This window comes from Eutrema salsugineum, unplaced genomic scaffold (assembly GCF_000478725.1).
Source record: "Eutrema salsugineum unplaced genomic scaffold, Eutsalg1_0 scaffold_5, whole genome shotgun sequence".
In the NCBI taxonomy this organism is placed as follows: Eukaryota; Viridiplantae; Streptophyta; class Magnoliopsida; order Brassicales; family Brassicaceae; genus Eutrema; species Eutrema salsugineum.
Window position 1 is genome coordinate 6,971,174 of NW_006256612.1, and position 27,645 is coordinate 6,998,818.

At 38.0% G+C, this 27,645-nt stretch overlaps 6 protein-coding genes across 6 annotated transcripts; 3 read left to right on the forward strand and 3 right to left on the reverse strand.

Moving 5' to 3' along the window:
- Window positions 1-1,253: 1,253 nt before the first annotated feature.
- On the forward strand, window positions 1,254-4,562 carry LOC18992580 (aldehyde dehydrogenase family 2 member B7, mitochondrial). Its single transcript, XM_006415991.1, has 11 exons — window positions 1,254-1,415; window positions 1,756-1,905; window positions 2,002-2,144; window positions 2,251-2,404; window positions 2,511-2,740; window positions 2,876-2,965; window positions 3,125-3,298; window positions 3,402-3,539; window positions 3,626-3,763; window positions 3,859-3,920; window positions 4,007-4,562. Exons 1-11 carry the CDS (start codon window positions 1,343-1,345, stop codon window positions 4,278-4,280), a joined length of 1,626 nt encoding a protein of 541 aa, XP_006416054.1. The 5' UTR covers window positions 1,254-1,342; the 3' UTR covers window positions 4,281-4,562.
- A 533-nt stretch (window positions 4,563-5,095) lies between these two features.
- On the reverse strand, window positions 5,096-7,256 carry LOC18992582. Its single transcript, XM_006415992.2, has 4 exons — window positions 6,348-7,256; window positions 6,079-6,261; window positions 5,904-5,995; window positions 5,096-5,804 (listed from the first exon to the last, which is right to left on the reverse strand). Exons 1-4 carry the CDS (start codon window positions 7,104-7,106, stop codon window positions 5,219-5,221), a joined length of 1,620 nt encoding a protein of 539 aa, XP_006416055.1. The 5' UTR covers window positions 7,107-7,256; the 3' UTR covers window positions 5,096-5,218.
- Window positions 7,257-8,313: 1,057 nt separating this feature from the next.
- LOC18992583 (F-box protein SKIP22) lies at window positions 8,314-10,078 on the forward strand. Its single transcript, XM_006415993.2, has one exon. The coding sequence runs from the start codon at window positions 8,325-8,327 to the stop codon at window positions 9,831-9,833; it is 1,509 nt and encodes a 502-aa protein (XP_006416056.1). The 5' UTR covers window positions 8,314-8,324; the 3' UTR covers window positions 9,834-10,078.
- Window positions 10,079-10,274: 196 nt separating this feature from the next.
- LOC18992584 (uncharacterized protein At4g28440) lies at window positions 10,275-11,685 on the reverse strand. Its single transcript, XM_006415994.2, has 3 exons — window positions 11,525-11,685; window positions 10,812-11,054; window positions 10,275-10,657 (listed from the first exon to the last, which is right to left on the reverse strand). The coding sequence occupies exons 2-3, from the start codon at window positions 11,032-11,034 to the stop codon at window positions 10,467-10,469; spliced, it is 414 nt and encodes a 137-aa protein (XP_006416057.1). The 5' UTR covers window positions 11,035-11,054; window positions 11,525-11,685; the 3' UTR covers window positions 10,275-10,466.
- Window positions 11,686-12,129: 444 nt separating this feature from the next.
- Window positions 12,130-13,796, forward strand: LOC18992585 (NADPH-dependent alkenal/one oxidoreductase, chloroplastic). Its single transcript, XM_006415995.2, has 4 exons — window positions 12,130-12,626; window positions 12,717-13,040; window positions 13,126-13,285; window positions 13,373-13,796. The coding sequence occupies exons 1-4, from the start codon at window positions 12,219-12,221 to the stop codon at window positions 13,636-13,638; spliced, it is 1,158 nt and encodes a 385-aa protein (XP_006416058.1). The 5' UTR covers window positions 12,130-12,218; the 3' UTR covers window positions 13,639-13,796.
- Window positions 13,797-13,868: 72 nt separating this feature from the next.
- Window positions 13,869-15,885, reverse strand: LOC18992586 (beta carbonic anhydrase 3). Its single transcript, XM_006415996.2, has 8 exons — window positions 15,833-15,885; window positions 15,549-15,689; window positions 15,257-15,305; window positions 14,783-14,899; window positions 14,584-14,637; window positions 14,407-14,495; window positions 14,150-14,255; window positions 13,869-14,052 (listed from the first exon to the last, which is right to left on the reverse strand). The coding sequence occupies exons 1-8, from the start codon at window positions 15,883-15,885 to the stop codon at window positions 13,885-13,887; spliced, it is 777 nt and encodes a 258-aa protein (XP_006416059.1). The 3' UTR covers window positions 13,869-13,884.
- Window positions 15,886-27,645: the final 11,760 nt, after the last annotated feature.

Below are 27,645 nucleotides of genomic sequence, written 5' to 3' on the forward strand. Positions count from 1 at the left end.
ATTCAATCGTTAAGGCACTAACAGACAGAATCGTTTATATAATGTTTTAGTAATTTCTAAACTAATATACACGAGAAATCGTTTTGAAAATGAAAATGTTCTTCCACAAGCCTTCAAGAGCTCATCGTTTCCCACCTTGTGTCGTTGTCCTTAACCGGTAATGTCCTACTAGAATTGGATTGCAGGGTTTGGCCCATTATATTAATAAGCCCAATGTAGAACTTAACATTCATGCAACAGAACCCTTTTTAATCTGGTTTGGTTTGTTTGGATGCAAGTAACCAATACATTTTTCTAGCAAAAGAATACAAAAAGAAAAACAAGTACCGACCATTATTAGTGCTGTTTCAGTTTCATGCGTTTGTATTTTGTTTGTTCTTAGTTCTAGGCTTCTAGTCAAACATTTCAATCGGACGGTTTATTAAACATTTCTATTTGGGCCGAAAGCTATACGAAAACAAAATTCTATTTTTTTTTTGTTTTGTTTTGATAATTGGGAATCTTGACTCCAGACTAAGAAGTATATGAGTTAATTATCTATATATATGTGCTAATTCTCTAAATATATATGTGAAAATGAAAATTAAATTGGCTTAGATGGAATGACAGTTCTAACACAAACATATAGTAACAGATAATACCGTAATAAAAAAAAAAGATTTAATACCGTAATCTCAAAAATTCCAAATATATCTTCATTCTAATCCAACAGACAATGCTGACCAACTATATTATAATTTATGTTATATGTTCACATTTGATGTGATTTTTAGTGCGGTAGGTGAACCACTCAAATCCCTTTTTTCGACTACAATTATCATACTTCAAAACTGTACAAGAATATGATATTTTTCTAATATTCTTTTTCCTTCATCCTTTGTGAAATTTATAATTTAAAATTGAGTCCAAATACTAACTTAACCAAACTATTTTTTATACAGAAATAAATAAAAATTATATACTTTTTTTGTCAACATAATAATCTTGATATCTATGATATTAAAATGGGATTAACTCATCCATACATTGTGGCCGTACTACTAGATATGATAGAGTGACAAAAATAATTATATTTATCACTTTTTTGGACGGCAAATGATATTATATAATTTAGTGTTGAAAAGAAAATATTTTAATAAGTTGTCACGAGTTTTGATTTTGACTCGTTTTCTATTTTCGACTGTCGACATGTGGAAATGGATAATATTTAATCCTTAAATTGGGTTCTTTCTATGTCTGTTAAATACCGAAAGCAAACTCGTGCACTTGCAACCTACCAAAGCTTTACCGATACAAAAGAGATCCTCACCGTAACACTGTAGAGGATAAGCCAAAATCTGCAATGGCGTCAAGAAGAGTCTCCTCGCTGCTCTCTCGCTCCTTCTTTTCCTCGTCTTCTCTTTTCGCTCTTAGTGGTATGTTTATATTCTGATGCATGTGATCCGTGTTTTGTAAAGTAATCGCTTCTCAGAATCCGATCGGGTTGTTTTTTTTTTTTTTGTGTTCATATGTACATCTTAATCGAGAATCGAAATCGTTATGTTTGTCTGTCTGTCTGAAACTCGTGCTTTATTGATTTTTTTTTTCCTTTTTCTCTTTTCCGATCGATGATCTGTGAGATTTTGTTTTTGGATTCTGTATCGACATTTTTTTTTTTGACTACTTGGCGATGGATTTCAAAAGTTTGACGATCGTCGTCTCGTTGATCTCAATTGAATCGAATCGATTGATTTCTCGTTTGTTTTTTCATTTCAGGTAAAAATCCACACTTGATGAACAGAGGAGCTCGGAGATACAGCAACCTCGCCGCCGCTGCTGCAGCTCTCGAAGACACGATTACTCCACCTGTGAAAGTCGAGCACACTCAGCTCTTAATCGGCGGAAAATTCGTCGATGCAGCCTCAGGTTATATATATTTCGAAACTGTTCACTAGTGTGAATGTGATGATATCATATATCGAGGCCTGAATGTTTCATTTTACATTGAATTATCGTTAACAGGAAAAACATTCCCCACTTTGGATCCAAGAACTGGAGAAGTGATAGCTCAGGTGGCAGAAGGTGATGTAGAAGACGTGAACCGTGCGGTTTTAGCCGCACGCAAGGCCTTTGATGAGGGACCATGGCCTAGAATGACAGCTTATGTAATACAAGTTTCCTTTTTGTGTTTATCTTGGTGTTTATAGATATATCAACATCTGTTTTTTGTAGCTTTTGAAATGACACTCTTGATTGACTTATTTTCTTCAGGAGAGATCAAAGATACTATTTCGTTTCGCTGACTTGATAGAGAAACACAACGACGAGATTGCAGCTCTTGAGACTTGGGACAATGGGAAGCCTTATGAGCAATCTGCCAAAATCGAAGTGCCTATGCTTGCTAGAGTGTTCCGGTACTATGCTGGTGAGTGAAACCAAACAAAATCACTGATGTATATTTGTTACCTTTGTGATTTTTCTGAAATCTTTTTAAAGGATTTTGTGTGTTTGTTCTTGGATGAGTTTCTCAGGTTGGGCAGACAAGATTCATGGAATGACGGTTCCAGGAGATGGTTCACACCATGTTCAGACTCTTCATGAGCCCATAGGAGTCGCTGGACAGATCATCCCATGGAACTTCCCTCTTCTCATGCTTTCTTGGAAACTTGGACCTGCTTTAGCTTGCGGAAACACCATTGTTCTCAAGACGGCTGAGCAAACTCCTTTATCTGCTCTTCTTGTTGCAAAACTACTTCACGAGGTAACCATGTACTCTTTGTTTTGCTTTCATTTGTCCACTAGACCTTTTTGCTTTACTCCAACTTATAAGCTTTACTGATTTATTATTTTACTGTAGACTGTTATGTTTAGCTCACGTCAATGATATCAATGACAGGCTGGACTTCCTGAAGGAGTTGTAAATATAGTTTCTGGATTTGGTGCTACAGCTGGTGCAGCCATTGCTAGTCACATGGACATTGATAAGGTTCAAATTTTAACACTTTTATATTTCACAGAGAATTTCTATCTTTCTTGAAAAATCTGTTGCAAGAATAAAGTTAAATGCGTACCAGTTCTCTAACATTACATAATTCAAAAGATTCGCCTTCTATATAATTTCCGACAAATCCTCTGTACTCTTCAGGTTGCCTTCACCGGGTCTACTGACGTGGGAAAGATTATTCTTAAGCTGGCTTCAGAAAGCAACCTTAAGGCAGTGACTCTTGAGCTTGGAGGCAAGTCACCATTCATTGTATGTGAAGATGCTGATGTGGATCAGGCAGTTGAGCTTGCTCATTTCGCTTTGTTCTTTAACCAGGTAACACCACCTCAAATATTTGTACTTTGTTTTTATGGATATCATGAATCTACATTCTTAAACATCAATCCCTGTCTGATATCCTCTTCTGGCTAACTTGCAGGGACAATGCTGTTGTGCTGGCTCGCGTACATTCGTACATGAACGAGTGTATGATGAGTTTGTAGAGAAAGCTAAAGCTCGTGCAATCAACCGTACTGTTGGCGATCCCTTCAAGTCAGGCATTGAGCAAGGTCCCCAGGTAAATATCCTTACATGATGAAATACTCAGTGAAAGACAAAAACAACACTTGGAAAATCCTAACTTGTTTGCCCAAAAAAAAACAGGTAGACAAAGAGCAATTCAAGAAAATCCTAAAGTACATCAAATATGGAGTTGACAGTGGAGCCACTTTACAAGCTGGAGGTGACCAGCTTGGTTCCAAAGGTTACTACATTCAACCCACTGTCTTCTCAGACGTGAAAGTAAGTTAACAGAATAATACTCTTAAAAACAACTCGATTACCGTTACAATTTCTCATGAATATCAATTTATATGAGCCCGTATGGAACTTGGCAGGACGACATGCTCATAGCACAAGACGAGATTTTTGGGCCTGTTCAAACCATACTAAAGTTCAAGTACAAATCTCATGTTAAACCAAGTATTTCTTCTTTGTTAGACATTTTCATGTTAAACTTCACTAACTGCTCTTGATGTTTCCTAGGGATTTGGATGAGGTGATTGCGAGGGCAAACAAGTCGAGGTACGGTTTAGCTGCAGGAGTGTTCACACAAAATCTGGACACAGCGAATCGGCTGATGAGAGCGCTTAGGGTTGGAAGCGTTTGGATAAACTGTTTCGATGTATTTGATGCCACAATTCCATTTGGAGGGTATAAGATGAGTGGCATTGGAAGAGAGAAAGGAATCTACAGCCTCAACAATTACTTGCAAGTCAAGGCTGTTGTCACTGCCCTAAAGAACCCGGCCTGGCTCTAAACCGAACCAGGTCTCTCGCCCTTAATTAGCTCGCTTATTCTTATTTCTGGAGGGTTGTTAATAAATTGCTTTGGGAAACCGGGAGTTGTATGATCTCTAGGTTTTCTAGATTATGATGATAAATTTATCTTCAGCACATTTACACATAAAGCTTCACAAAAATGTGTAATTCATAAAACATATCTTGATATGTTTATCTTTTTTTTTTTCTTTCTTGTCACTGATATAGCCCATCTTTTTATTGTGACATTTGAGAACAACCATTATTTATTATAAGCTTGACCAGTAACCATATAAAATCCATTATAAATTTCTCTATAAGCAGTGGAAAATAAAAACATTTTCACTGTAGCAGTGCACTTGTGGTTCAAGGATTCTTCAATTTGATTCTAAGCTTTCTAGTGATATGTGATGCTTTTGGATGGACCGGCAATCTTCTGCAATTATTTGCCTTGAGACCTCAGTTTTTCCATTGTCTACGTGGTTCTGAATTTCAGCTTAATTAGTGGTTTGGCAGATAATTCCAATGCTTGCTCTGTGACAAACCCAATTTCGCCTGACTTCTTGACGTTGGCTCGAAATTTTGTTCTTGACGTGCAGTAATGTTTATAATTCAGTTATGTTTTTTCTTTATTTATTATTATTGACTTTGAGAATACTTTGATACAATACTTTGATAAGTAGATTTTGAGACAAAAATATGTAGAATCAATAAATCAATAACACCAGACTTTTAAACAATGACAATATGAGAGTATTTCATTTTATTTGAATAACACAAGACTCTTATTGAAATTATAAAATCTTGAATCCAGTAACACCAGATTTTAATAGAGTTTTGAAAAATCTTAATTGAATACCACTCAAATCGTTATAAAATCTGAATCTTTAATACTCTTTCTAAATACACGAACCAATAACACCAACTAACGTGTGATTCAAGGATTCTTCAATTTGATTCTAAGCTTTCTAGTGATATGTGATGCTCTTGGATGGACCGGCCGTCTCGTGTTATCAGCAGAGTGCTCTGCTTCCACCCAGTTTACAACTTGGAGAATGAGAGACTGTGGAACCTTCTTAACATCTGCATCACCTGTGCCTTTACACTTCTTAAGCCCTTTCTCTAGAGCCTTTTCTATAAACTCCATGAACCAATTTGCAGCTTCCTTCTCTATCTCTTTCGCCAACCTCGCTGTGTTTATTAACCCGGAAGGAGGAGCTGCAGATGGGTTCTTGTTCTCATCGTTTGATCTCGATTGCTTATGATTTTGCTGCTGCTTCAGGACAGTAGTTCTTCTCTTTGATGCGGTTTTCTCCTGATCAATAATAGAGTTGTGCTGGATTTCGTGCAGTACCAAAGACGATCCATCCTCGGATTTGTTCTCATTAGCTGATGAAACTGCTGCTTCAATGGACGAGATTTCGCTTATGGTTTCAGATATCTGGCTGTGAAATTCCAAGAACTTCTCGAAGCACGCAGCCGGGCAATCAGGTTTTGCTGATTTGCTTAGATTGGCGAATGTCCTGTACAGTCGTCCCCAAATAAAGATTCATAAGAAACTTTATCAAATATCACATAAATCATACAACGAAAAAGACAAAAGGAGATTCAGTTGTGTGTACTTGAGATGACGAACGACTGTTTCTGTGGCTGTAGCTTCTCTCAATGCCTGAAGAGCTATCTTCTGAGCAGTGTCTCGCTGCTGCATAGCTTCCTGCAGATCAAAAGACATCTCTCAGTATCACCAAAACATTCTCAAATACAGGTAAACATTCTCAAAACATCTAAATTTGTTACCTTGCTCAATGTGCTGAGTCTTCCTGGTAGACTTGAACTCCTCTCTGGTTTTTCAACCTTACTATACTTAGATTCATGCTTCGTTGTAGACTTTGGAGCATCTCTTTCTTCTTCCACCAAAGCAGCAGCTGCGGTTGCTCTTCGTGTGCGTAAACTCGGAGGCGGTGAGCTGCTTTTCTTTGCCTGCAAAATCTCCATTGTTAAAAACTTTCTCTCTCGAAGTAACGTTTTAAGCAGAATTAGAGAAATCCAGAGCAAAATGTACCTACAGAGGATTTAATCGGACTAAGAAGTACAGAAGAAACAGAGATCTTCGCAGTCTCTCTATCGCAAACACTCCTGCTTCTCGGAAACTTCGAACTCGGCGGAACAACACAGCTCTTCCTCATCATCGCAGCAGGGCTCTCACCTTTCAAATCAGCCATTTTCCCCAGAATCCCTCCTCCATAAGAACACCTAACACCACCTGGTGATCTCCCTCTCGTCATCACCACCGGAGACGCCGCCGCGAACCTCCTCTCTCCAAGCCTATGCTTCGCCGGCGTGCACTGATCAAAATCCAAAGGCGCAGGCTTTAAAACGAAAGGAGACGAAACGTCACCGTTTTGACCCCAAGAGCCTCTCCTCGGTCTCGAACCAGACTCTCTCTCAGTCTTTCCTCGCGTGCTCATCAATGGCTCAGGAGTCCCGAGCAGAGGATGCCTTCCCGGAATCGGCCTAGCGCCTTTGACGATCGGAACAGGGGTCCCTGGATCGAGCCGATCAACGTAGATGAATTGACCAAGCTGCATCTTGTTGCTTAGAACGTCGTCGTCTTGATCCGAAGGAAGGCTGACGTAGATCGAGTGAGAAGAATCGGAGACTTTTATGAAGAAGCCTTGTTTCGGCAAAAGATTCTTCTCGTCAAGATCGATGGGGACTATATCGGTGACTTGTAATAGAGAGCTTCTGTGTTCGCCGGTCGGTTTAACTCCGGTTTTCATACCGTCGATCAGCTTCTGAAGGATTCCGGGTGCTAAAGCCGCCATTTTTGTCGAGTTTAAGATCGAGATCGGTTGATTCAGACGAGAAATTGAGAAATTCAAGAAATGGGTTCAGATCGAGAAAGATTTTTGTGTTGGGTTTGTATCGGATTAGAAGAATGGATTGCTGTGATTGAAGAATTTTAGGGTTTTTTTTTTTTCACTTAGCCGCGGAGAGAGCCAACGGTAAGTAGGTACTTTGAAGAAAAGAAAGAGGAAGGGGGAAGATAATAATATCATCTTTTTGAAAATAAAAATTAAAAAGAAAATACAAAAAATAAATGCTTTGGGACGTTGTGAGCAACGGTCGAATTGGTGTGGTGGGTCTGTGTGTATTGTAATCGTCATTATTCTGTTTGATCTGTATAGTTTAATCATCGGCAGGATCTTCTTGGTTTTATACGCTTCTTCTCTGATCCACTAATTAATACCAAATTAGTACAGTAATTAGTAAATTACCTATGGGTTGACCTTGTTTATCCGGTTTTTTTTTTTGGGTAGAAGAAATTTCACCATTTATTAGCTTTCTAAGTTATAACGTACTGTGTTCACAATTTCATATTCATCATTTGAGGGTAGGATTTGAAATGGTGGCTAGACTACATCTAATAAATTTCACTTGGTGGTTCCCGTCGATAGTTGGAGTACCTTCTCCGAACAACAATTAGTAAAGTGGATTAGTTGACTAACGAAAACATGAAGTTAGTGGTCGTTCAGACAGTTTAAAAGTGAATCTATGTTGACCAGGAACAGAAGTTTAACTTTTTATGTCCGAAATAAATATTAGTCAGAATCATCGCTCGGTTCATTTCATATATATAGGATCAAGGTACTAGCCGGGTTAAGCTAAATAAAGAAGGTATCAAAAGCTATTATTCGAAATGTATCTTAAAAACAACATATCAGACAATGTGGTTAGCGAGTGAAGTACAAATAATTTGATATTTATGAATTCAAGAAGCTTTGTAAAGTTTTGAGGAATTTTAAATTTAGAAAATACATGAATTATCTTGATATAGACAGGTACAAGTTCAATTAATTTGGATCGATTATGAACAGAGTTGATCCAAATTTCGATTTCTGACCGGGTTGGGCTGGATACTTTGAATTAACAAAAAGCCTAAACATGGCCCATATTTAGAGATAACAGCCAATTGCGTTTTGTATTATCTCCTTCTTTCTAGTACTTAACCGATAAATTTCCCAGAAACTAGTTGCCGGAATATGAAGCTACGGTTGAGACGCCACGAGACCAGAGAAACCCTAAAACTTGAATTGGCCGATACGGCCACTCTCCATGATCTCCGACGACGGATCATTTCATCGGCGCCTTCCTCCGTTCATCTATCGCTTAATCGCAAGGACGAGCTCCTCGCGCCTTCGCCGGAGGATACGCTCCGATCGCTCGGTGTAACATCCGGTGACCTTGTTTACTACTCTCTCGATCGCTCCGCTTTTGTTACATCGGTTGAGGAGATCGGATTAGCGTCGTCGGCAGAGGCAGATCAAGTCCTAGCTCCAAGTGGCGAATCATCGGACGGGAAATTGGGAGATTCCGCTACATCCCGAGGTCCACAATCGGAGAGGAGTCACGATTCGATGGGTATTGAATTCGCAGAGGTCGATGTAGATATGAATATCCACAATCAAGCGAGAACCGATCCGAATTCAGTCGTTGAAGATCCAGCCGAAGGATCCATTGGTGAAAATCCGGGCATGGAGGGTCCAGAACCGATGGATGTAGAGCAGCTTGACGTGGAGCTCGCTGCCGCTGGGAGCATAAGGTTAAGCGAACCATTCTTTTTGAAAAAGATACTGCTTGAGAAATCTGGTGATACCAGTGAGTTAACTACATTGGCTTTGTCAGTTCATGCTGTTATGTTAGAATCTGGATTTGTGCTGTTGGATCATGGCTCTGATAAGTTTAGCTTTTCAAAGGAGCTACTTTCGGTGTCCCTAAGGTATACTCTGCCTGAGCTAATTACCAGTAAAGAAAGCAATACAATCGAGTTTGTTACTGTGAGGTTTCAGAGCTTAGGCTATATGGTTGTAGTTTACGGGAATCTAAGTGGGTATAAAGGGCAAAAGGTTAATCTTGAGAAGCGTAGGTTTGTGCCTGTGATTGATTTGGTTATGGATACTTTGAAGTCGAGCAAGGAAGGCTCTTCGAGCATCTACCGCGAGATGTTCATGTTCTGGAGAATGGTGAAAGATGGTCTTGTTATCCCGTTGTTGATTGGTCTTTGCGATAAAGCTGGACTGGAACTTCCACCGTGTTTGATGCGTCTACCAACAGAGCTGAAGCTGAAGATACTAGAGTCGCTTCCTGGCGCGAGTGTCGCAAAGATGGCTTGCGTTTGTACAGAAATGCGGTATCTTGCATCAGACAATGACTTGTGGAAACAGAAGTGCGTGGAAGAAGCTGAGCATCTTGTTGTCGTGCATGGATCCGGTGTTAACGTTAACTGGCAGGCAAAGTTCGCTGCTTATTGGAGGCAACACCATCGACGATTGCGCACAGCTAGACGAACCTTACGAAACTATGTCACGGATAGAAACAATCGCATTCCTTTTCCTCGGATCCTTAGAGACCCTGACCCTTTCGGAATGTTTAATGGGGATCACTTGCATGGATCTATCGGTTTCCACTCGAGACAACCAGCACGGGGGCTTGGCCGACGAGGATGGGGACGGGGTTTTAGTCCTGGATGCAATCTTGGTGGAAGCAACTAGCAAACTTGATGAGTGATCTGATGGAAACGGTGTATCTTTTGGAGGTAGGAGAAGTAGGTGTATATGTCTTTCGATATCAGCATAATAAATCTCTTGGATACTTTATAAGTTGTATCCTTAAATAAGTTTTTTTTTTTGGTTTTGTATGTATTTCTCTTGTTCTTGCCATGCTTATGCTATTTGGTTGCGCTTTTATGAGTTTTTTCTGTAAAGTTTTTGACCAACTTATAATAATATCACATTCCTGTCTACGCATTGCTATTGCCTTTAGTCACAACAAGGACTTTAGGGGGTTTCCGAATTTATCGATTTTCGATATGGAGCTTGATCGATCTGATTATAAAGCAATTCTGCTGAAGAGAAAATATTGACAAAAGCCTTAACAATTATGTTGACATTGCAAAACAAAAGCTGTAACAAAGTACTAATAATTAGCAAGCAAAGCAACTTAACCCAACAGCTCTACATTCACTTTTACAGAGGCCTCGCTCGTCCATAGCTTTGTGCAAGATAGATACATCAGGTAAAACTCTTTCTTGATGCCAACATTTAACGGTACGATTAACTTCCATTATTATTTATTGAAGGTTTTCTGTAGCGGGAAAACAAAAGTATTTCGACAAGTTTTGTCGTTCATTCAACAACGTTGACGAGCTCATACTCGATAAGGGACATGTTGGTGTCTTCTTTCACTTTGAAGCTCGCTGGCTCTGTGACGACTTCAACTCGACCCCACTTGTCTACAGCTAGCCTCATTGATCCTTTATAAATGTCGATTTTTGCATTTCGTAGAGTTACAGTGGATCCTTCTTTCATTAAGTCCACTACACGCACACACACAAATAAAAAAATTAACAAAAAAACCAAATAAAGATAACATAATGTAACAATTCAACTATTCCTTACTCTAGTCTGTAGATCACAAACATTCCTAGGAGTAAATGATTTTGCATTGCATTGATTGAAATAAGTAAGCACCTTGGTCATTTCTTGCGGTAAAGATGATAACTCCGGTCTCGTCTCCAACAATGCATTCAGAGATCCGCATCTGGCGAGCCTGAGGACCATCTACACGACCTTTTTGTAACACCATCTTCGTGCTAACGATCTTCACGGTGACATTGTGCCCGCTAGTCCCAGGACGCAGCTGATCAACCTTGGTAAAAGCTGGCTTTCTCAACCCTGGTTTGGTGTCTGCCATTTTCTTACAAGAAGAAGAGCCTGTAATGACAATTAATAACATAAGTTCTTACCAAATTCAAATGATTCAAAGCCTCAAAATCATGGAATATTAGCTCATGTTGGATTATCTAATTTATCAATATATATTGAGCAAGACACACAGGACAAAAGATATTCAAATTGTTTTTTAAAATCAGTTAATTTTTTCTATAATCTTAACAACAATTTTATGGTAAATGAGATCATCTCCGCCAGATTATAGCAATATTCCAGAAACAAGATTTTTTTTATTTTTCGCGCTTAAACTAGAAACAAGGATAATTTAAACGAATTCAAACATAACATAGTGCATGCATAATTATTAATTACAACATACCATTGAAACTAGACAGTTTTGAAATCCAGACAACATTGGAACCACATTGTATGACTTGAAGATTCAAATTGTAGAAAATAAGAGGAACATACACAAATTCTCAGAGAGATTAGGGTTTTAATTCGGAGGTTACCTTTTTGGATTATCGAAGGTTGAGACAAAGGATAGATCTGATTGACGTCACATTCAATGAAATTCCCGGAAAAATGCTCTCTTTTGAGGTCTGGGGTAAGAAAACGGACGGTCCATTTTTAAGCTTGACCACTTATCCAATATCATCAACCGTCCACCTGTACACATCGTGCTTTGTTGTGCGCAGTTCTATGATCATCGTGCCTAGATGAATGATCGGACGACTCACTTTTAACAAATCATTTCGGTTTATTGGGCGTTTGTTTTTAGCCCAATTAAAAATTGAGGGCCCATCAATTTAGACTGCGCTACAGTTTTGACATCTAACGTAAGATCTAGAACTACCTCACGTTTTTAATTGAGGACACAAACCGGCACGTCGTCTATATTGAAAAATCCAAAACAATATGTCGTTTTCTCTCTTGGATTTGAGTCACCAAAGTTAAACTTCGTGTCAGGTGTAATATGGATGGAAAGACTACATGACATTTGAATACGTTAAAGTTTTCCTTCCGTCTCTCGAGTCTTCGACACAGAAACGCCACAATTTTCCTGATTAAAAGCTTAACGACAACCACAAAAAATGACTGGCCAATCAGAGAAAGCCACGGGTTTTGGGACTGATTTCAATTCGAATAAAGCAGAGGAAGCGAAAGAGATAAGCCGTTTTGGAGATATTCGCGGCAGATTCCAAAATGAACTCGGCGCTTGCAACAACCACCGCCAAAACTCCCGTGCTCCGCCGTAAAACGCCGCTTCGTCATTACTCTCTCACGAAATCGCCGGTTTTCCCGTTGAACGTAGTTGGAATCGGATCCGGCGTACAATTAGTGAGCAAGAAGACATTGTTGAGGATCTCGGCGAGCTCTCAGAGCAGTTCACCGGCAGTCAGTGTCGCGGCGGATGCGTCGATTCCGAGCGAGATGAAGGCCTGGGTGTACGGTGAGTACGGCGGAGTGGATGTTCTGAAGCTGGAGAGCAATATTGCGGTCCCGGAGATTAAAGACGATCAGGTTCTGATTAAGGTTGTTGCGGCGGCTCTTAATCCCGTCGACGCCAAAAGACGGCAAGGGAAATTCAAAGCCACCGATTCGCCTCTCCCGGTAAAATTTCCCCTCTCTCTCTCTCTCTGGAAACCTAAGTTGATTTCAGATTATTAACTTCTCTTAGAATTTGAATCTTCGTCGGAGCAGACGGTTCCGGGATACGACGTAGCCGGAGTAGTGGTGAAGGTGGGAAGTGGGGTTAGGGATTTCAAAGAAGGGGACGAAGTTTACGCAAACGTGAGCGAGAAAGCGTTGGAAGGGCCAAAGCAATTCGGTTCTCTGGCTGAGTACACGGCGGTGGAAGAGAAGCTATTAGCCATGAAACCTAAAAACATCGATTTCGCTCAAGCCGCTGGGCTTCCTCTAGCTATAGAAACTGCCGACGAAGGTCTTGTTAGGACGGAATTCTCCGCCGGAAAATCAATTCTGGTTCTCAACGGCGCCGGAGGAGTAGGGAGCCTTGTGATTCAGGTACAAATCCGTAGCTCCCTTGTGATATTAAGAATCAGAGATTGATGACTGTTGATTGATTAACTCAGATTCATATGTGATACAGCTTGCGAAACAAGTGTATGGAGCTTCAAAGGTGGCTGCAACAGCGAGCACAGGGAAGCTGGAGCTAGTGAGAAGCTTAGGTGCTGATTTAGCCATTGATTACACAAAGGAGAACATAGAAGACTTGCTTGAGAAATTTGACGTCGTATTTGACGCCATTGGTAAACAAAAGTAACACCATAACACATAGTCTAGTTTCTTGCAACGGAAAGTTTAACCAAAGAACACTCTTTTTTGTTTGTCGAAAGGGATGTGTGATAAGGCAGTGAAGGTGATTAAGGAAGGAGGGAAAGTAGTGGCCTTGACTGGAGCTGTCACGCCTCCTGGATTCAGATTCGTTGTGACATCTAATGGTGAGGTTTTGAAGAAACTGAATCCATACATTGAGAGTGGGAAAGTGAAGCCTGTGGTTGACACCAAAGGACCATTCCCGTTCTCACGGGTCGCTGATGCTTTCTCATACCTAGAAACGAACCATGCCACGGGGAAGGTCGTTGTATATCCCATCCCTTGAGGGGCTTGACTTGAGTGTAGCCTATCTATCTGTATAAGCTAAGCAAGGGTTTGAAAGTGTATCTTCTCTTTGTAGAGTGTTTTGAGTTGTAAACTGTAATGAAGATGGATACTAAAATGCTCTTTAAAGCTTATTCGTATCATTTGAAACAGAAAAAAGACATTTTGGAGAAGAAACAGAAACAGCAACGGAAGATTATAAGAATACACTTCGAAGCAACATAGGGAAAAGATGAGTAGGAATGTTTTAAGACAAGGCAAAAGCAGGGGTGGTCTTAAAGTCAAGTTCCCAGAGATCAAACGTTCCTTTCACGAAATCGTAGTGAGCTCCTCTTATGGCGAGCTTGTTCTTCACCACTCTCTCTCTCACGAATGGGTAAGACAACAGATTCCCCAGAGACACATTCACCGCTTCCTGGAAACCGGAAACAATCTCAGTTTCTACTTTTAAGCAAGACAACAAAAACAGAGCAAAAACAGAGCAAAAAGTTGTGGCTTTTCTTAGTATGTACCTTCTCACAGTTGGTGCACTGGTCGTCAAAGCTCAGGTCTTTAAAATCCTTTTTAATCCTGTTCTTGGCCGGTGCAGAGATCTGGATCCAGTTTTCTATGAATTCGCTGCCATTAAAAAGAATTTCACTCAACTTTGTGAACCAAAATCGCCAAGAAACTGTCTTGAATCCCTTGAAATTAACCTTCAGTCGTCTCATGCTTGATCATGTAATTACAAGACACTGATTTTTTTAAGTAGCGATTAGAAATTAGTTACCTCTTAGTGGGAGCTGCATCATCCTCAATGGACATGAGTCCCTTTATTCCACCACAACAGCTGTGACCAATCACCAAAATGTTCTCCACCTGATAATGACAACATTTTCTTAAGGCTCTAATGGATCGATCATAGTTGCTAATTAACAAAGAGGTTCATTAATTAATTATTACGTACATTGAGGACTGTAACTGGATATTCAAGGGCGGCACCAACATTAGAGTGTTTCGTCTGCAAGTTCACAAAAGACAAAAAGCTTATATTAGTTAGATGTTTAATCACTAAAAACAACTTGGGATGTCTATGTAAAGATAATGAGAGTGATGTGGTAAGGTAACCAAAAAAAAAAGAAGATTTTCTCTTTGTTAAGACGAACCTTGTCAAAAGGTGGCACCATGTTTGCAATGTTTCTAACGATAAAGGCTTCTCCAGGTTGGAAATTCAAGATGTGAGATGGGCAAACTCGAGAATCCGCACAAGCAAATACCAGAAACTGCATAGATTTTGCATTGCATAAAAAATTTGATTATTGGTCTTGCATTATCCATTACGTTTAGACCATTTTACTGTTACATAGTAGGTTCTAATCCTGAGGTTTGGTCAACCGGAACTTTAGTTTAATGCAGTTTAATATATGGTTGAAAAAAAAAAGAGGATCTCTTTCAAGTCTTAACCCCATTTTAGTGTTTTAGTGTTTTGTGCTTTTTTCTAGCTTGCTCATAAAGGTCCTTTATTACTGAATTAGAAGCAATATCCCCTATTTCATACCCTTTTTTGGCCAATTGGAGAAAAGTACACCCCTAAAAGAAGAAAAAAAGAAGAAGAATGAATTGATCGGCAGGATCAATACCTTGGGGCTCTGGCTCTTGGCAAGTTCATTGTACAAAGAAGGATTCTTCCTGAATATTGATAAACCAATAACATAATGAGAAAACATCAAATAATTTCCAAAACAGAAAAAAAAACCAGTCTAATACGCCCTTTATGACTAAAAATACTGTAAGTTCATTCAACTTTATAAGCACTATTATTATATGTAGTGGAGTTTTATCCCTATGAAAAGTATTAAAATGAACGGATCCATCGGAATAAGAATGTAACGTACTCGGTAAAAAAAAGAAAGAAAGAATATAATAACGTACTCATAATTATTAGTCTTAAAATGGATAAATCCAGATTTGATCCGTTCTACGGCATCTAGCTTGCTAGAATCAAGTTCCTCTAGCTCATTCGTTAGCTGCTTGATCTTTGTGGTCGCAACGTTCCCTAGATCCGATTTCTTACTACAAATAGACCAATTCGAAACATATTAAACACAAAAATTATTATCTTTATATAAAAAAAGTATAACATTACGATACATGTATATATATATTAGGCCAAATGATCTATGGGTGTGTGATGGGGAGAATAAGAGAGTTTGTACCTGAGAAGCTCTCCAAGTCTTTTAAGGGCATCTTCGTACGACGCCGTCGACATTTCTTTCGTTCACCAAAGAAGAATTTTTGTTTTGAATTCAGATAACAAATTAAATTGTATGCACTGTGTGGGAAAAAGTAAAGGTTATATATGATTATCTAATTGCGTTGACCTTTGTGGCTGGACTTTCCTCAGAGCCTAAGAGACACACAAAGAGAAACTAAGAAAATACGAGAAACTGGTCGAGAGATTTCCGATTTTAAACCAAAAACATGCGTTAATGCGATCAAAACTGAAATAGGTTAATGGCTTTGAAACTAAAACAACCAAAAGAAATAGAAAAATAAACGATATCTGTATAGTTTCTCTTTAGACGAGATCGTATAGAAACAGAAATTATCATCCAAATCTACGACAAACACGAAATGGTAAGTAAGAAAAACAAAGATTATGATATATGATATAGTTGTTACACGGACCTTTATTCGAAAACAGAGAATTCAGAGAGTGGTTCTTGAAAATGAATACAGTTTTTTAGCTGATATGTGAAGATGCTCTCTACACGGCTATTTATAGCCCGATATATGCGACATTTTCTTACTCGGAATTCATGCCTCAACTTGTCTTTTTAGGAAAACAAAATTCCTTATAAATTGGAGGCTTTTTTGCTGGTGAAAAAAAGCAAGTTTGTTATTTACACAGAAATTTTCGGGATAGATAGAAAAACGGAATGTTTGAAAAATATATACAAAAAGTTTTGCATGGCAGAGAAAAACCCTCCAAAATTAAAATATTGTCCAAAAAGAAAGAGAAATAGACACCAGTGTTGGATACTTGGATTCAGCATCTTGGTTCCGTCTGTCCATATATCGGTATTGATTTTGATTTCTTCTAGTTTTAGTTTAAAACTCTCTCATTCAATCTCAATATGGCTAATTATCTTTGCCCATTCTTTAAAAAAATAGTTAAATTGGTTCAAATTTTTTTTTTTTTTTTAAATGCATAATAATTATGATACCGAGTTATTAAACCTACTTCGACCATTCAATTCTTTACGGAATCGATCGTTTAATGTATGCACTCTGAATCGTTTAATTAGGCTTAACACCGTATAAGGTTTAAAAAAAAAAGGTAGCCACATTAGGTTTTAAAAAATTGAAAACCTAAACACTAACTTAACCTATACATATCCCACATAAATTGATTATATCCTCCCATTTTTTGGCTAATTTAATTTTCCTCCGGAATCAATATCGGTATTGTGTTTTGGGGCAGAGGCCGATTTAAGAAATAAGGTTAAAACCCTAGGTTGGTTTGTGGGTTGTAAATATAGCTTTGATCCACCACGGTTTGTATATCTCCGGAGTGCCAGCTTGCTTTGTTTTACGTAAGGATTGTTTTTCCGGGCGGCTTTGTGTAATTCTTTTCAAATGATCTTGCCTCCTAACTTGGTTTTGAGTAGTGTTCGTGGTTTCTTGGCCACTAATCGATCGATTAATTTTGTTTGTTTTCTCTATCTAGGTGGCTTTGGTGTGCATCTTTTCTCCAATTTCAAGGTCTATGTTTCGTGTGTATCACGTATACACACGAATCCAGAGTTTGAATTTTTTTGTTTCGTTTGGTTTGTTCTGTTTTTGGATCTGTGTGAATGTTCTTATGGCTTTGTGTTGTTTGTCTAGAACCACTTTTCTATTTTTTTAAAAAAATTCTGATTTGTTTTATAATCGATCATTTGTGTTGTACGGTAGACACACTCTATGTTTATATTTTGTGGGATTTGTTCATTTGATCTTTGTCTTTTAGCTTGGTTTATACATCGTCTCCATTTTTTTTTTGGTGGGAATTTGCGTTCATCTCGCTTCTTCGTTGTTGTTTATAATTTTGTGTAGGTTGCTTTGGCTCTTTGTGATATTTGTCCAGATTAGACACCATTGCTGCTTTGTCGAGGTTTCAGTTTGTGTTTGCATAGCTTTGTTTATGTCTTTTTGCCATTGTTTTCGTTTATTTTTCGTTTCTGTAATTTCTTATAGGTGTTCGTGTTTGATTTTGTGTTGTCTCGGAGGCTTGCTTTTGTGTTCGGGAATGGTGTCGAATGGTAAACTTGTTTGTGTCTATGTTTACACTTTTGGATTTTTTCTATTGATGCAGTTATATTGGTAGTTTTGTTTGATGCTCTTGCTAGATATGTTACACGGTATGGTTGTTTTGTTTGATAACTGAGCTTTGCTTTTTTATATTCATTAACCATGTTGTTTGTATTGTTTGCTTGAAATTCTTTGTAAGGTTTATGTGTCAACAGTGTTGTTAGTTTTTGTAATATGGTTTCGTAGCCATGCTATGAATTCATGTGAGCTTCTTTTTTTTAGTTGCCTCCAGAATTTTGTTGGGCTAATATCCAATTGAATGTTGTTCCTAAGAAGGTAGAGAATAGCAAGAAGATTTAGATATACCTAACTGAATGCAGGGAGAAAGTATTAGCAATGCAAGTTCATGAAAGAGCTTCTTCTATGTGCATATAGTAATTCAAGTGGTGTTCACAGCAGTCCTTTCGTAGTTAGAATTGACTATGATTGATTTTTCCTTTTCTTGTCGTCTCATGGTTATTTTCATTAATGTCAGGAAGAATAAATAGAAAAAGCAGGTCAGTTAGCAGATGTAATAGGGATGAGGAGGGAGAGAGATCATAAGAGCCAGAACGATATATCGAGGGAAATAGTAAAACTAACTTATTAACGCTAAAGTTTCAATCTTAGCAGATGCTCTTCTTAGCAGATACTAATCTATTAATCTGTTATCAATTTTTAATCAAGTTCCTTGGTAGGTATGGATATTTGAATTTACTTTTTTTTCTTACCACTTTGGATCAACGATTTGCCTCTATGTGTTCAGAATTAAAGCTTAAAGATTTGAGTCTTATAAGATTCGTGTGAGTAACACGGAGCCATTTGAAGCAGTTACACTGCTCTTCGAGTCATATATTTCTTAGATGTAACAAAACTTGAGGCTTCGAATATATTCAATTCACATATATCCATGCAGATTTTTACTTAATACGGTTGTGTCTCTGCATTTTTGTGTCTTATTGTTAAACACAAAGACAAAGAAATACGACATCTCAAATCTTTCTTAACTGTGGTTTAGTGGGAATTTGTTAACAATCCTTGATAAATCAGTATGCTGAAAGAACGTGTGGAGTAATGTTGATGTTCTTGGTAAATAAATATGCAGCAAGTATGGTCTTAAATGCTATAATTTTAACGAAGAGGATTAAACAGAAAATAAGGAGATGAGAACTGAAGTATTATGCGTGATGAGGTGTTTAAAAAAAACGAATTGGACAATACCAAACCGGTTCCAAATCTTGTTTGAAATGTTTGAGAAAAAGCAGAAGGTACAAGAACAAACAAATAATTGTTAAAGTTATGAAGATGTATTCATGGCAAAAAAAAATGTGTGATTGATTATGAAGGAGGAGAATAACGAGATGGCAAAGATATTTGAAAGTAAATTAAGAAAAAGAAAAAAAAGGAAGAAAAGTTAGAGGAAACAAGACTAAACCTATTTATTGTAGAATTATATTTCATGAATGAGAATAAGAAGAAAAACATGTAGGAGATTCTTTAAAAGGAATGAAAGGAAATCTAAATTTAATGATGTGATTATTTTCTGAAATTCTTGTGTCTGCGCCTAATTACCTAGTAAATAGTATAATGATATTATCAAACTGAAAATTTATAAAAAGTATTTATTATATATAGTATTTTCTTATGATTTAACATTTTTTTTTGAAAATTATATGATAATTATTTGGCCAATTTTTTTATTCTAGTTGATTGAACCTTTTTCAATAAAAGTGCAAAACGTTGGTACTAAATAATGATGAATAAAGTTTATGTTGGAATTTTTTTTTAAAATATGAGAAAAAATTATTAGATTGAAAATTATAAAATTATTTTTTTTGTTATAAATGACTAACATGTTTTTTTTTTTTAAAAAAAAACAACTAACATGTTGAAATGTATTCTTGTCGAATTTTGATATAATATCGTATATTCATAGGATCGATCGCTAGAGTCCTTTTGGGAGTAAAATGCTATTACTTGTATAATTATGATATTTTACCTCAAAAAGGTGTATATATAATCTCCTTTGTAAAAATAAAAATTTGGTACCTTATATCTAACCACAGTAGATAAGCTTTTACATAGGAGACAGCCGTACTTGGTTTTTTTTAATATTAAGAATTTAACTACTTTTGAATAATAATAAATATATAATATGTAAATTTTTAAAATAAAATCAAGGAATTTTGAATTTTGGTTATCTAAATATATCTTGTTTGAACGTTTAATATAACTTTGAAGATTGTTTTTTTTTCTAGCTTTTATATTTTTTGTCTTTAAAGTTTTATTTTGGTATATGTTATAAACAAATGGACTTCTAGTAACTGGCCCATTAACCATCAGGTTAACCATCAGGTTAATGTCTCATGGCGCATTAGGGTTTCTGATACATTAGTTATGTAATGTATATATACACTGCTTATGGAAACAATAAGATGAGAGTTTTTTCCCTTAATACGTTATCAGCACGAAACTCAACTTCAAACGATCATATCTCTCAAAATACAAGGAGTTAGAAGGCGATCTACATATCATTTTGAAGCTCTGGAAGAGAAGAATCTAGTGGTGAAAACCGCTCCTCAATCCGACACCAGACGCGCCCTCAAGACTCAAAACAATCGGCGCTGTCCCACCTTAGCGGGTGATTCTTTCCAAGCGGTGGTTCCTCCATTGTAGCAGCTGTTCGTCCTCCCTTCTGGCCATCATTCTCAGGAGTTTCCAGTAGATATCTGTGGTCTTTAGCTCCCAGATCATAAGCCGGTCAGAAATCCATTTGGCGAAAAGGTATTATCTAAAACTATAGATTCTAATCAAAGTTTTGGTTTTTTTTTTTTGAAAACCCTAATATGGATCGGTTCTTTTCATGATTCTTCATCGCCTTTTTCGTTTTTAAAACCATAACCAAACCGATCTTCTTTCTTCTTGTCAAAGCCCTAATTGGTTTTATTTTTCCTAATCGGCTTTATCATATAAAACCTAAACCCTAATGCTTTGTTCAAACCCTATACCGATCGGTCCTAGCATCATCTAAACCAAACACTAAAATTCCTTGCAACCGAAACCTAAATCTTTGCAAAACCCTAGATCTAAAATCGTTTTGGTTTGTCTATCGTTAAACCGAGATCGATCGGTTTAAATCCTAAACTGATCGGTTATTTATCTTAGATCCGATCCTTGAAAACCCTAAAACCGGTCCATGCAAGCTCCTAAATCCTAAACCAATCGATCCCTTAAACTCTAAACCAATCGATCCACCTAAACCGTTTATAAACCGATAAATTCTAATCCTAAATCGATAGGGTTTAAGTTTAAACCGATCGGTTTTTCCTAATAAAAATTAAACCCTAGCAAATCCGTTTAGTTTAATCCCTTAACCGATTAATAACCCTAATAACCGGTTTCCAAAATTAAATCTAATTTAACCGGTTTTGTTGTTTAATCGATCAATCCGATCGGTTTAAGCTTAATCGGTTAATTTCAAATTAGTTTCCAAAATCAATTTAAAAAAAAAAAAAAACCAATGTTTATCTATTAGAGCTAAATTTGGAAACCCTAGTAAACCGGCTAGGTTATAAACCCTAAGGTTCGATTTTAGAGTTCCCTTATATAGCAAGTTTCCTAAAATAGCAAGTTTCCTGAAATGGAAAGTTTTCCCAAAAATACCTTAAATCCCTTATTCCAATGATCATAGTCTCATACTATTGATTATTTAACATAAATTATTATATGTTTCAGATGTCAAACATTCAGAAGGTCGAATATGAGGCACTCACTGTCTCCGGAGATAACTACCTCAAATGGGCCCTTGACACCAAGATCTACCTCAACTCAAAAAGTCTGGGTGAATGCATCAAAGATCCCAACACCGCGACTCAAACAGAACGGTACTCGGCGACATTTATTATCCGCCATCACCTCGCTGAGTCTCTCAAGCAATAATACCTCACTCTTGAGGATCCACTCGAACTTTGGGTGGCACTGAAAAAGCGATATGACCATCAGAAAACGGTCATACTGCCCCAAGCCAAGTTCGACTAGAAGAACCTACGGTTTGAAGATTTCAAATCCGTCGAAGAATTCAATTCCGAACTCTTTCGGATAGTTGCACTCATAAAACTATGTGGCGAGGAGGTCACTGATAAGGATATGCTAGAGAAAACATTCTCTACTTTAGGCACTCCCAATGTTGTTCTCCAAACAATACCGTGCCATGAATCATAGCACCTATGAGGATTTGATATCTTGCTTACTGCTTGCTGAGAAGAACAATCAGCTTCCGTTGAGGAACAGTGCCATGCGGCCTCCAAGATCAGCCCCATTGCCAGAAGGAACCAGAAAAGAGTCCAACTTCGTCCAACGTAACAGATCCTCAGATCGTGGACGTGGACGTGGAAATGGACATGGACTGCGCGGCAGAGGACGCGGTAGACTGAACCAAGATAACCGACCTAACCTCAGTTTTGGTCGGGGTAAGGGTTGTGGTATCAACAAACCGACCCAAAGAGGCAGTTCATCTAGACCAACTCCTTGCTCAAGATGCGGAATGACTAATCATTGGGTCAAGAACTGCCGTACTCCCAAATATCTTGCTGAGCTCTACCAGAAGTATGGGAAAGATAATCATGAGGCTAACCTGGTTCATCAAGTCAATGAAGATGACTCAAAGGATGATAAGATTGATGGCATGGATTATGAGCTCTCCGACCTCCTTGATTGATCTCAAAAATCTGAATTTTTTTTTCATTACTCCTTAAACCTTTATCTTTTGTTTTTGGGATTTATTGTCTTTACTTTGGATTTTTAAGACCTTTTGCTTTTACATTTTAATTTATAGAGTAATGTTTTATTTACATCTCATTTTTGCATGTTATTGAATTATAATTCTTGTTTAATAAAGATATGCAAGAGAATATGGATATCATTGTGGATAGTGGATCGAGCCACACCATTCTAAAAGACAAGAATTACTTCATAAATTTAGTAATCAAAACCGCAAACATTAGCACTATAGCGGGTAGTTCGAGCCTAATAGAGGGCCATGGCCAAGCTAATGTGCTGTTATCAAATGGCACATATCTAGACATCTCTGATGCCTTATACTCACCCAGTTCTAAGAGAAACCTATTGAGTTTCAAAGACATAAGATTGAATGGTTTTCATATCGAAACTCAGGATGAAGGGAACAAAGAGTTTTTAATTATCACTAAAATGATAAATGGCCATAAACAAGTTTTTTGAAACTATACCCGCCGTATCTACTGGCATTTACCATGCTAAAGTCAGTATGATTGAGGCTAATGCTGCTATCAAAGCACGGTTTTTAGATTACACTATTTGGCATGATCGCCTAGGTCATCCCGGTGCGAACATGATGCGTAAATTAGTCCAGAATTCTAAAGGGCACAGCCTTAAACCAAATGGTATTTTCCCTCAGCACCTCAAGTGCACAGCTTGCTCACAAGGGAAACTGATTACCCGACCTTCACCAGTCAAAGTGTCTAAAGAGACCTTGAACTTTCTGGAAAGAATCCAAGGAGACATATGTGGACCAATTCACCCACCTTGTGGGACATTCAGATATTTCATGGTCCTCATTGACGCATCGACCCGCTGGTCGCATGTCTGTCTGCTCTCTTCTAGGAACCAGGCTTTTGCTAGGTTATTGGCCCAAATCATCAGATTACGAGCCCATTTTCCAGACTTCCCATTAAAGACTATACGTCTTGATAATGCTGGTGAATTCACTTCCCAAGCGTTTAATGAATATTGTATGTCCATGGGGGTAAGTGTTGAACATCCCGTTCCACATGTCCATATACAAAATGGATTAGCTGAATCCTTCATTAAACGAATTCAATGGGTTGCTAGACCATTACTCATGAGGTCACAACTCCCGGTCTCAGCTTGGGGACACACAGTCTTACATGCCGCTGAACTAATACGCATACGACCATCTAGTGAGCACAAATATTCACCATCCCAATTGCTAACGGGTCATGAGCCAGACGTCTCCCATATTAAAACATTTGGGTGTTCAGTCTATGTACCCATTGCACCACCATAGAGGACTAAAATGGGACCTCAAAGGAGGATGGGAATATATGTTGGTTTTGATTCTCCCACCATCATAAAATATCTCGAGCCAACTACAGGAGATCTGTTTAAAGCCAGATATGCAGATTACCGATTTGATGAATCGGTATATCCTAATTAGTGGTGAGACAGACAAGCTGGTAAAAGAACTTTCATGGAATCAAACATCCACACAATGGTAAGATCCTCCGGACTCTAGAATGTGATTCAGAGTCCAAAGAATTATACATTTAACAAAGCTAGCTAATCAATTGCCCAGATTCCTTTGCTGACCGAACAAAGTTACCAAATCGTACATACCAGCTTGTAATGCACCAGTACGAATAGATGTCCCCTCAGGGAAAAGTCAAGTTGCTACAGAGTCTGACGCACGTAAGAAACGTGGCAGACCACCAGGTTCCAAAGATAAGAATCCCCAGAAATCAAAGAAAGGTGCAATGATTGAAACCGGGATTCAAGAGAACACGGATACAGCCTCAGCTGATACTTACCCTATCGAACCATCTCAAGAGGTTTGGGACGCCAAAACTCAAGGTTCTGAAGGGATTGATAATAATGAGATCTCAATCAATTATATCATATTCGGTTCTCTATGGAACAGAAAAGATGTCGACATCAATGAAACTTTTGCGTACAAGGTAGCACTTGAGATTGCGCACACGCAAGAGGATCTAGAACCCACGTCTATAATTGAGTGCACTCGTAGATCAGATTGGCTGAAATGGAAAGAAGCCATAAACGTGGAGTTGAATAGTTTAAAGAAACGGAATGTGTTTGGTCCGATCTTAAGGACACCATTCGATGTTAAACCAGTGGGAAACAAATGGGTCTTTGTGCGTAAAAGAAACGAACTCGGCGAAGTCGTTAGATACAAGGCACGCCTTGTAGCACAAGGATTCTCACAGAGACCCGGAATCGATTATGAGGAGACTTATTCTCCAGTGGTGGATGCAACTACATTTCGATTCCTCATAAGTCTGGCCATAAGAGAAAACTTAGATTTACGGTTAATAGATGTTGTAACCGCATATCTTTATGGACCACTGGACAGTGAAATCTATATGAGATTACCAGATGGTATTGAGCTCAAAGATAAGCATGCATCTCGTGATAAACACTGCATTAGGCTGAACAAATCCTTATATGGACTGAAACAAAGCGGACGTATGTGGTATAACCGGTTAAGCGAATATCTCATCAGAGAAGGCTACGAAAACGATCCGATCAGTCCATGCATCTTCATCAGAAAATATCAAAACAAAGGATTTGTAATCATAGCAGTATACGTGGATGACTTGAACATCCTCGGAACATCTGGTGAAATCGCCCAAACAGTTGAATGCTTAAAAGCAGAGTTTGAAATGAAAGACCTAGGCAAAACTAAATTCTGTTTGGGATTACAACTTGAGTACGTCAATGACGGAATCCTTGTGCATCAATTGGCATACACTGAAAAGGTACTCAAGAGATTCAATATGGACCAGGCCCACCCATTGACCAGCCCAATGGTTGTGAGGAGCCTTGGATTGGATAGTGATCCATTCGGTCCAAAGAAGGACGATGAAGAAATCCTCGGTCCTGAAATGTCATACCTCAGTGCCATAGGAGCATTAATGTACTTGGCTAGTCACACTAGACCAGACATCTGCTTTGCCGTGAGCCTCTTAGCTCGCTTTAGTTCGTGTCTAACTCAAAGGCACTGGAACGGTATTAAGCACATCCTTAGATACCTTCAAGGTACTAAAGACTTGGGATTATTTTATTCTAACCATAACAAGGATGGTCTAGTTGGTTTTGCTGATGCAGGATATTTGTCAGATCCGCACTGTGCCCGGTCTCAAACCGGTTATGTTTTCACGCATGGAGAAACAGCCATATCTTGGAGATCCATGAAGCAGACTATTGCCGCTACCTCATCCAACCATGCGGAAATCTTGGCCATTCACGAAGCTAGTAGAGAGTGTATTTGGTTGCGGTCCATGACTCAGCATATCCGATCAGATTGTGGTATGGACGAAGATAAGGAGCCTACGGTGATGTATGAAGACAATGCAGCTTGTATCGCTCAACTCAAGGATGGCTACATCAAAGGTGACCGGACGAAGCATATTCTGCCCAAATTCTTCTTCACTCATGAGCTACAGAAGGATGGTCAGGTCAAGGTTCAGCAAGTCCGATCAAGCGAAAATCCAGCCGATCTATTCACTAAATCATTACTGACTTCTACACTCCGGAAGCTCATTCATCAGATAGGAATGCGTAGACTTAGAGATCTACAGTGATGCCTAAACCAGGGGGAGTAATGCGTGTTGTACTCTTTTTCCTTCACCATGGTTTTTCCCACTGGGTTTTCCTGGTAAGGTTTTAATGAGGCAACGTTCCCCAGCGCATTATAGATATCCCGGTTTTGTGACAGGCACGGTTACCTTGTCCAAGGGGGAGTGTTATAAACAAATGGACTTCTAGTAACCGGCCCATTAACCATCAGGTTAATGTCTCATGGCCCATTAGGGTTTCTGATACATTAGTTATGTAATATATATATACACTGCTTATGGAAACAATAAGATGAAAGTTTTTTCCTTAATAGTATATGATATTATTTCTTACAAAATAAAAACTATTATCTAAAACACATATTTAAAAGAAAAAGGGAGAGAGAGAAAAAAAAAACAAAATTCTATATAGTGTAGTTGCCCAAGAGGAAACGAAACCCAAAATAAAACAAAACACCTAATTTCACAAACTTGCGCATTCGTATATTCTCTTTTGGTTTGTCCTACTTTCTTTTCTTATAGAGTAGAAAACACCATCATCCCATGAAGTTTCTCCACAACCACCATGTCCTTGTAGCTTATTTTTGGGAGTCGTAATAAGGATCAAAGATTTTGAGCCTAGTGGAACTAATTAATATCTAATAGCTTGAAGACACTTTTGCTCAGTAGTTGATTACATGGTCAATGTTTCTATGTCAAATCGCAAGTACAACTGATATTTGATAAATGCAATTTTGTAAAGGGCCAGATATATCATGAGAGAAGAATCAAGAAGAAGAGAAAGTTTCTGTCTTCTATAAGTTGAAGGTAGTCATGTCTATTTGCTGTTATTTTTAAAATTTAGGTCTGTTTGCTATGTACGAGTTTTCAAACCGTTTTAATATATCAAGACCTTATTTAACTAAAACAAAAATAGTATTCGATTATCTATATTCTTATCTGTTAACTGAAAGTTGTAGAAAACACATAACTATTATAAGATATCACGGTTAATTAACAAATTTGAAGTAGCTTTATTAATCTGTGAAATTATTATACGCAATACATATCTTATAATAATGGCAGAGGATATCATAGATATCCATGTTGAGAACACAAAATATAGAATTGCAACAGACTTACATAAATGGATTAAAGGCAACCCTTGCCCATATCAAAAAAGAAAAAACACATTAATTTAAATGATATTTCAATAGCCAAAGAATTCATCCAAACCTTGAATGATTAAAACGGACTAGGCACAAGAAGAATAAGAAAGATAGGACATCATATGAGAACTGGTATCTTATTTATGAGTTATATAAAATTTTTTTAATAGTATGAAGGTG

Bases quoted from the DNA above. Each gene is read 5' to 3' on its own strand.
- LOC18992580 (XM_006415991.1), top strand. From the start codon at position 1,343: ATGGCGTCAAGAAGAGTCTCCTCGCTGCTCTCTCGCTCCTTCTTTTCC. The intron at 2,145-2,250 runs GTAATACAAGTT...TATTTTCTTCAG, and splicing joins GGCCTAGAATGACAGCTTAT to GAGAGATCAAAGATACTATT. The intron at 2,405-2,510 runs GTGAGTGAAACC...TGAGTTTCTCAG, and splicing joins AGTGTTCCGGTACTATGCTG to GTTGGGCAGACAAGATTCAT.
- LOC18992585 (XM_006415995.2), top strand. From the start codon at position 12,219: ATGAACTCGGCGCTTGCAACAACCACCGCCAAAACTCCCGTGCTCCGC. The intron at 12,627-12,716 runs GTAAAATTTCCC...TCGTCGGAGCAG, and splicing joins CCACCGATTCGCCTCTCCCG to ACGGTTCCGGGATACGACGT. The intron at 13,041-13,125 runs GTACAAATCCGT...TATGTGATACAG, and splicing joins TAGGGAGCCTTGTGATTCAG to CTTGCGAAACAAGTGTATGG.
- LOC18992584 (XM_006415994.2), bottom strand. From the start codon at position 11,034: ATGGCAGACACCAAACCAGGGTTGAGAAAGCCAGCTTTTACCAAGGTT. The intron at 10,658-10,811 runs GTGCTTACTTAT...GTGTGCGTGTAG, and splicing joins TACCGCAAGAAATGACCAAG to TGGACTTAATGAAAGAAGGA.
- LOC18992582 (XM_006415992.2), bottom strand. From the start codon at position 7,106: ATGGCGGCTTTAGCACCCGGAATCCTTCAGAAGCTGATCGACGGTATG. The intron at 6,262-6,347 runs GTAGGTACATTT...GAGATTTTGCAG, and splicing joins TTAGTCCGATTAAATCCTCT to GCAAAGAAAAGCAGCTCACC. The intron at 5,996-6,078 runs GTAACAAATTTA...TTTGATCTGCAG, and splicing joins GACTCAGCACATTGAGCAAG to GAAGCTATGCAGCAGCGAGA.
- LOC18992583 (XM_006415993.2), top strand. From the start codon at position 8,325: ATGAAGCTACGGTTGAGACGCCACGAGACCAGAGAAACCCTAAAACTT.
- LOC18992586 (XM_006415996.2), bottom strand. From the start codon at position 15,885: ATGTCGACGGCGTCGTACGAAGATGCCCTTAAAAGACTTGGAGAGCTT. The intron at 15,306-15,548 runs GTACGTTATTAT...ATCAATATTCAG, and splicing joins TTTAAGACTAATAATTATGA to GAAGAATCCTTCTTTGTACA. The intron at 14,256-14,406 runs GTAACTAATTTC...TTTTAATGGCAG, and splicing joins GATGCAGCTCCCACTAAGAG to CGAATTCATAGAAAACTGGA.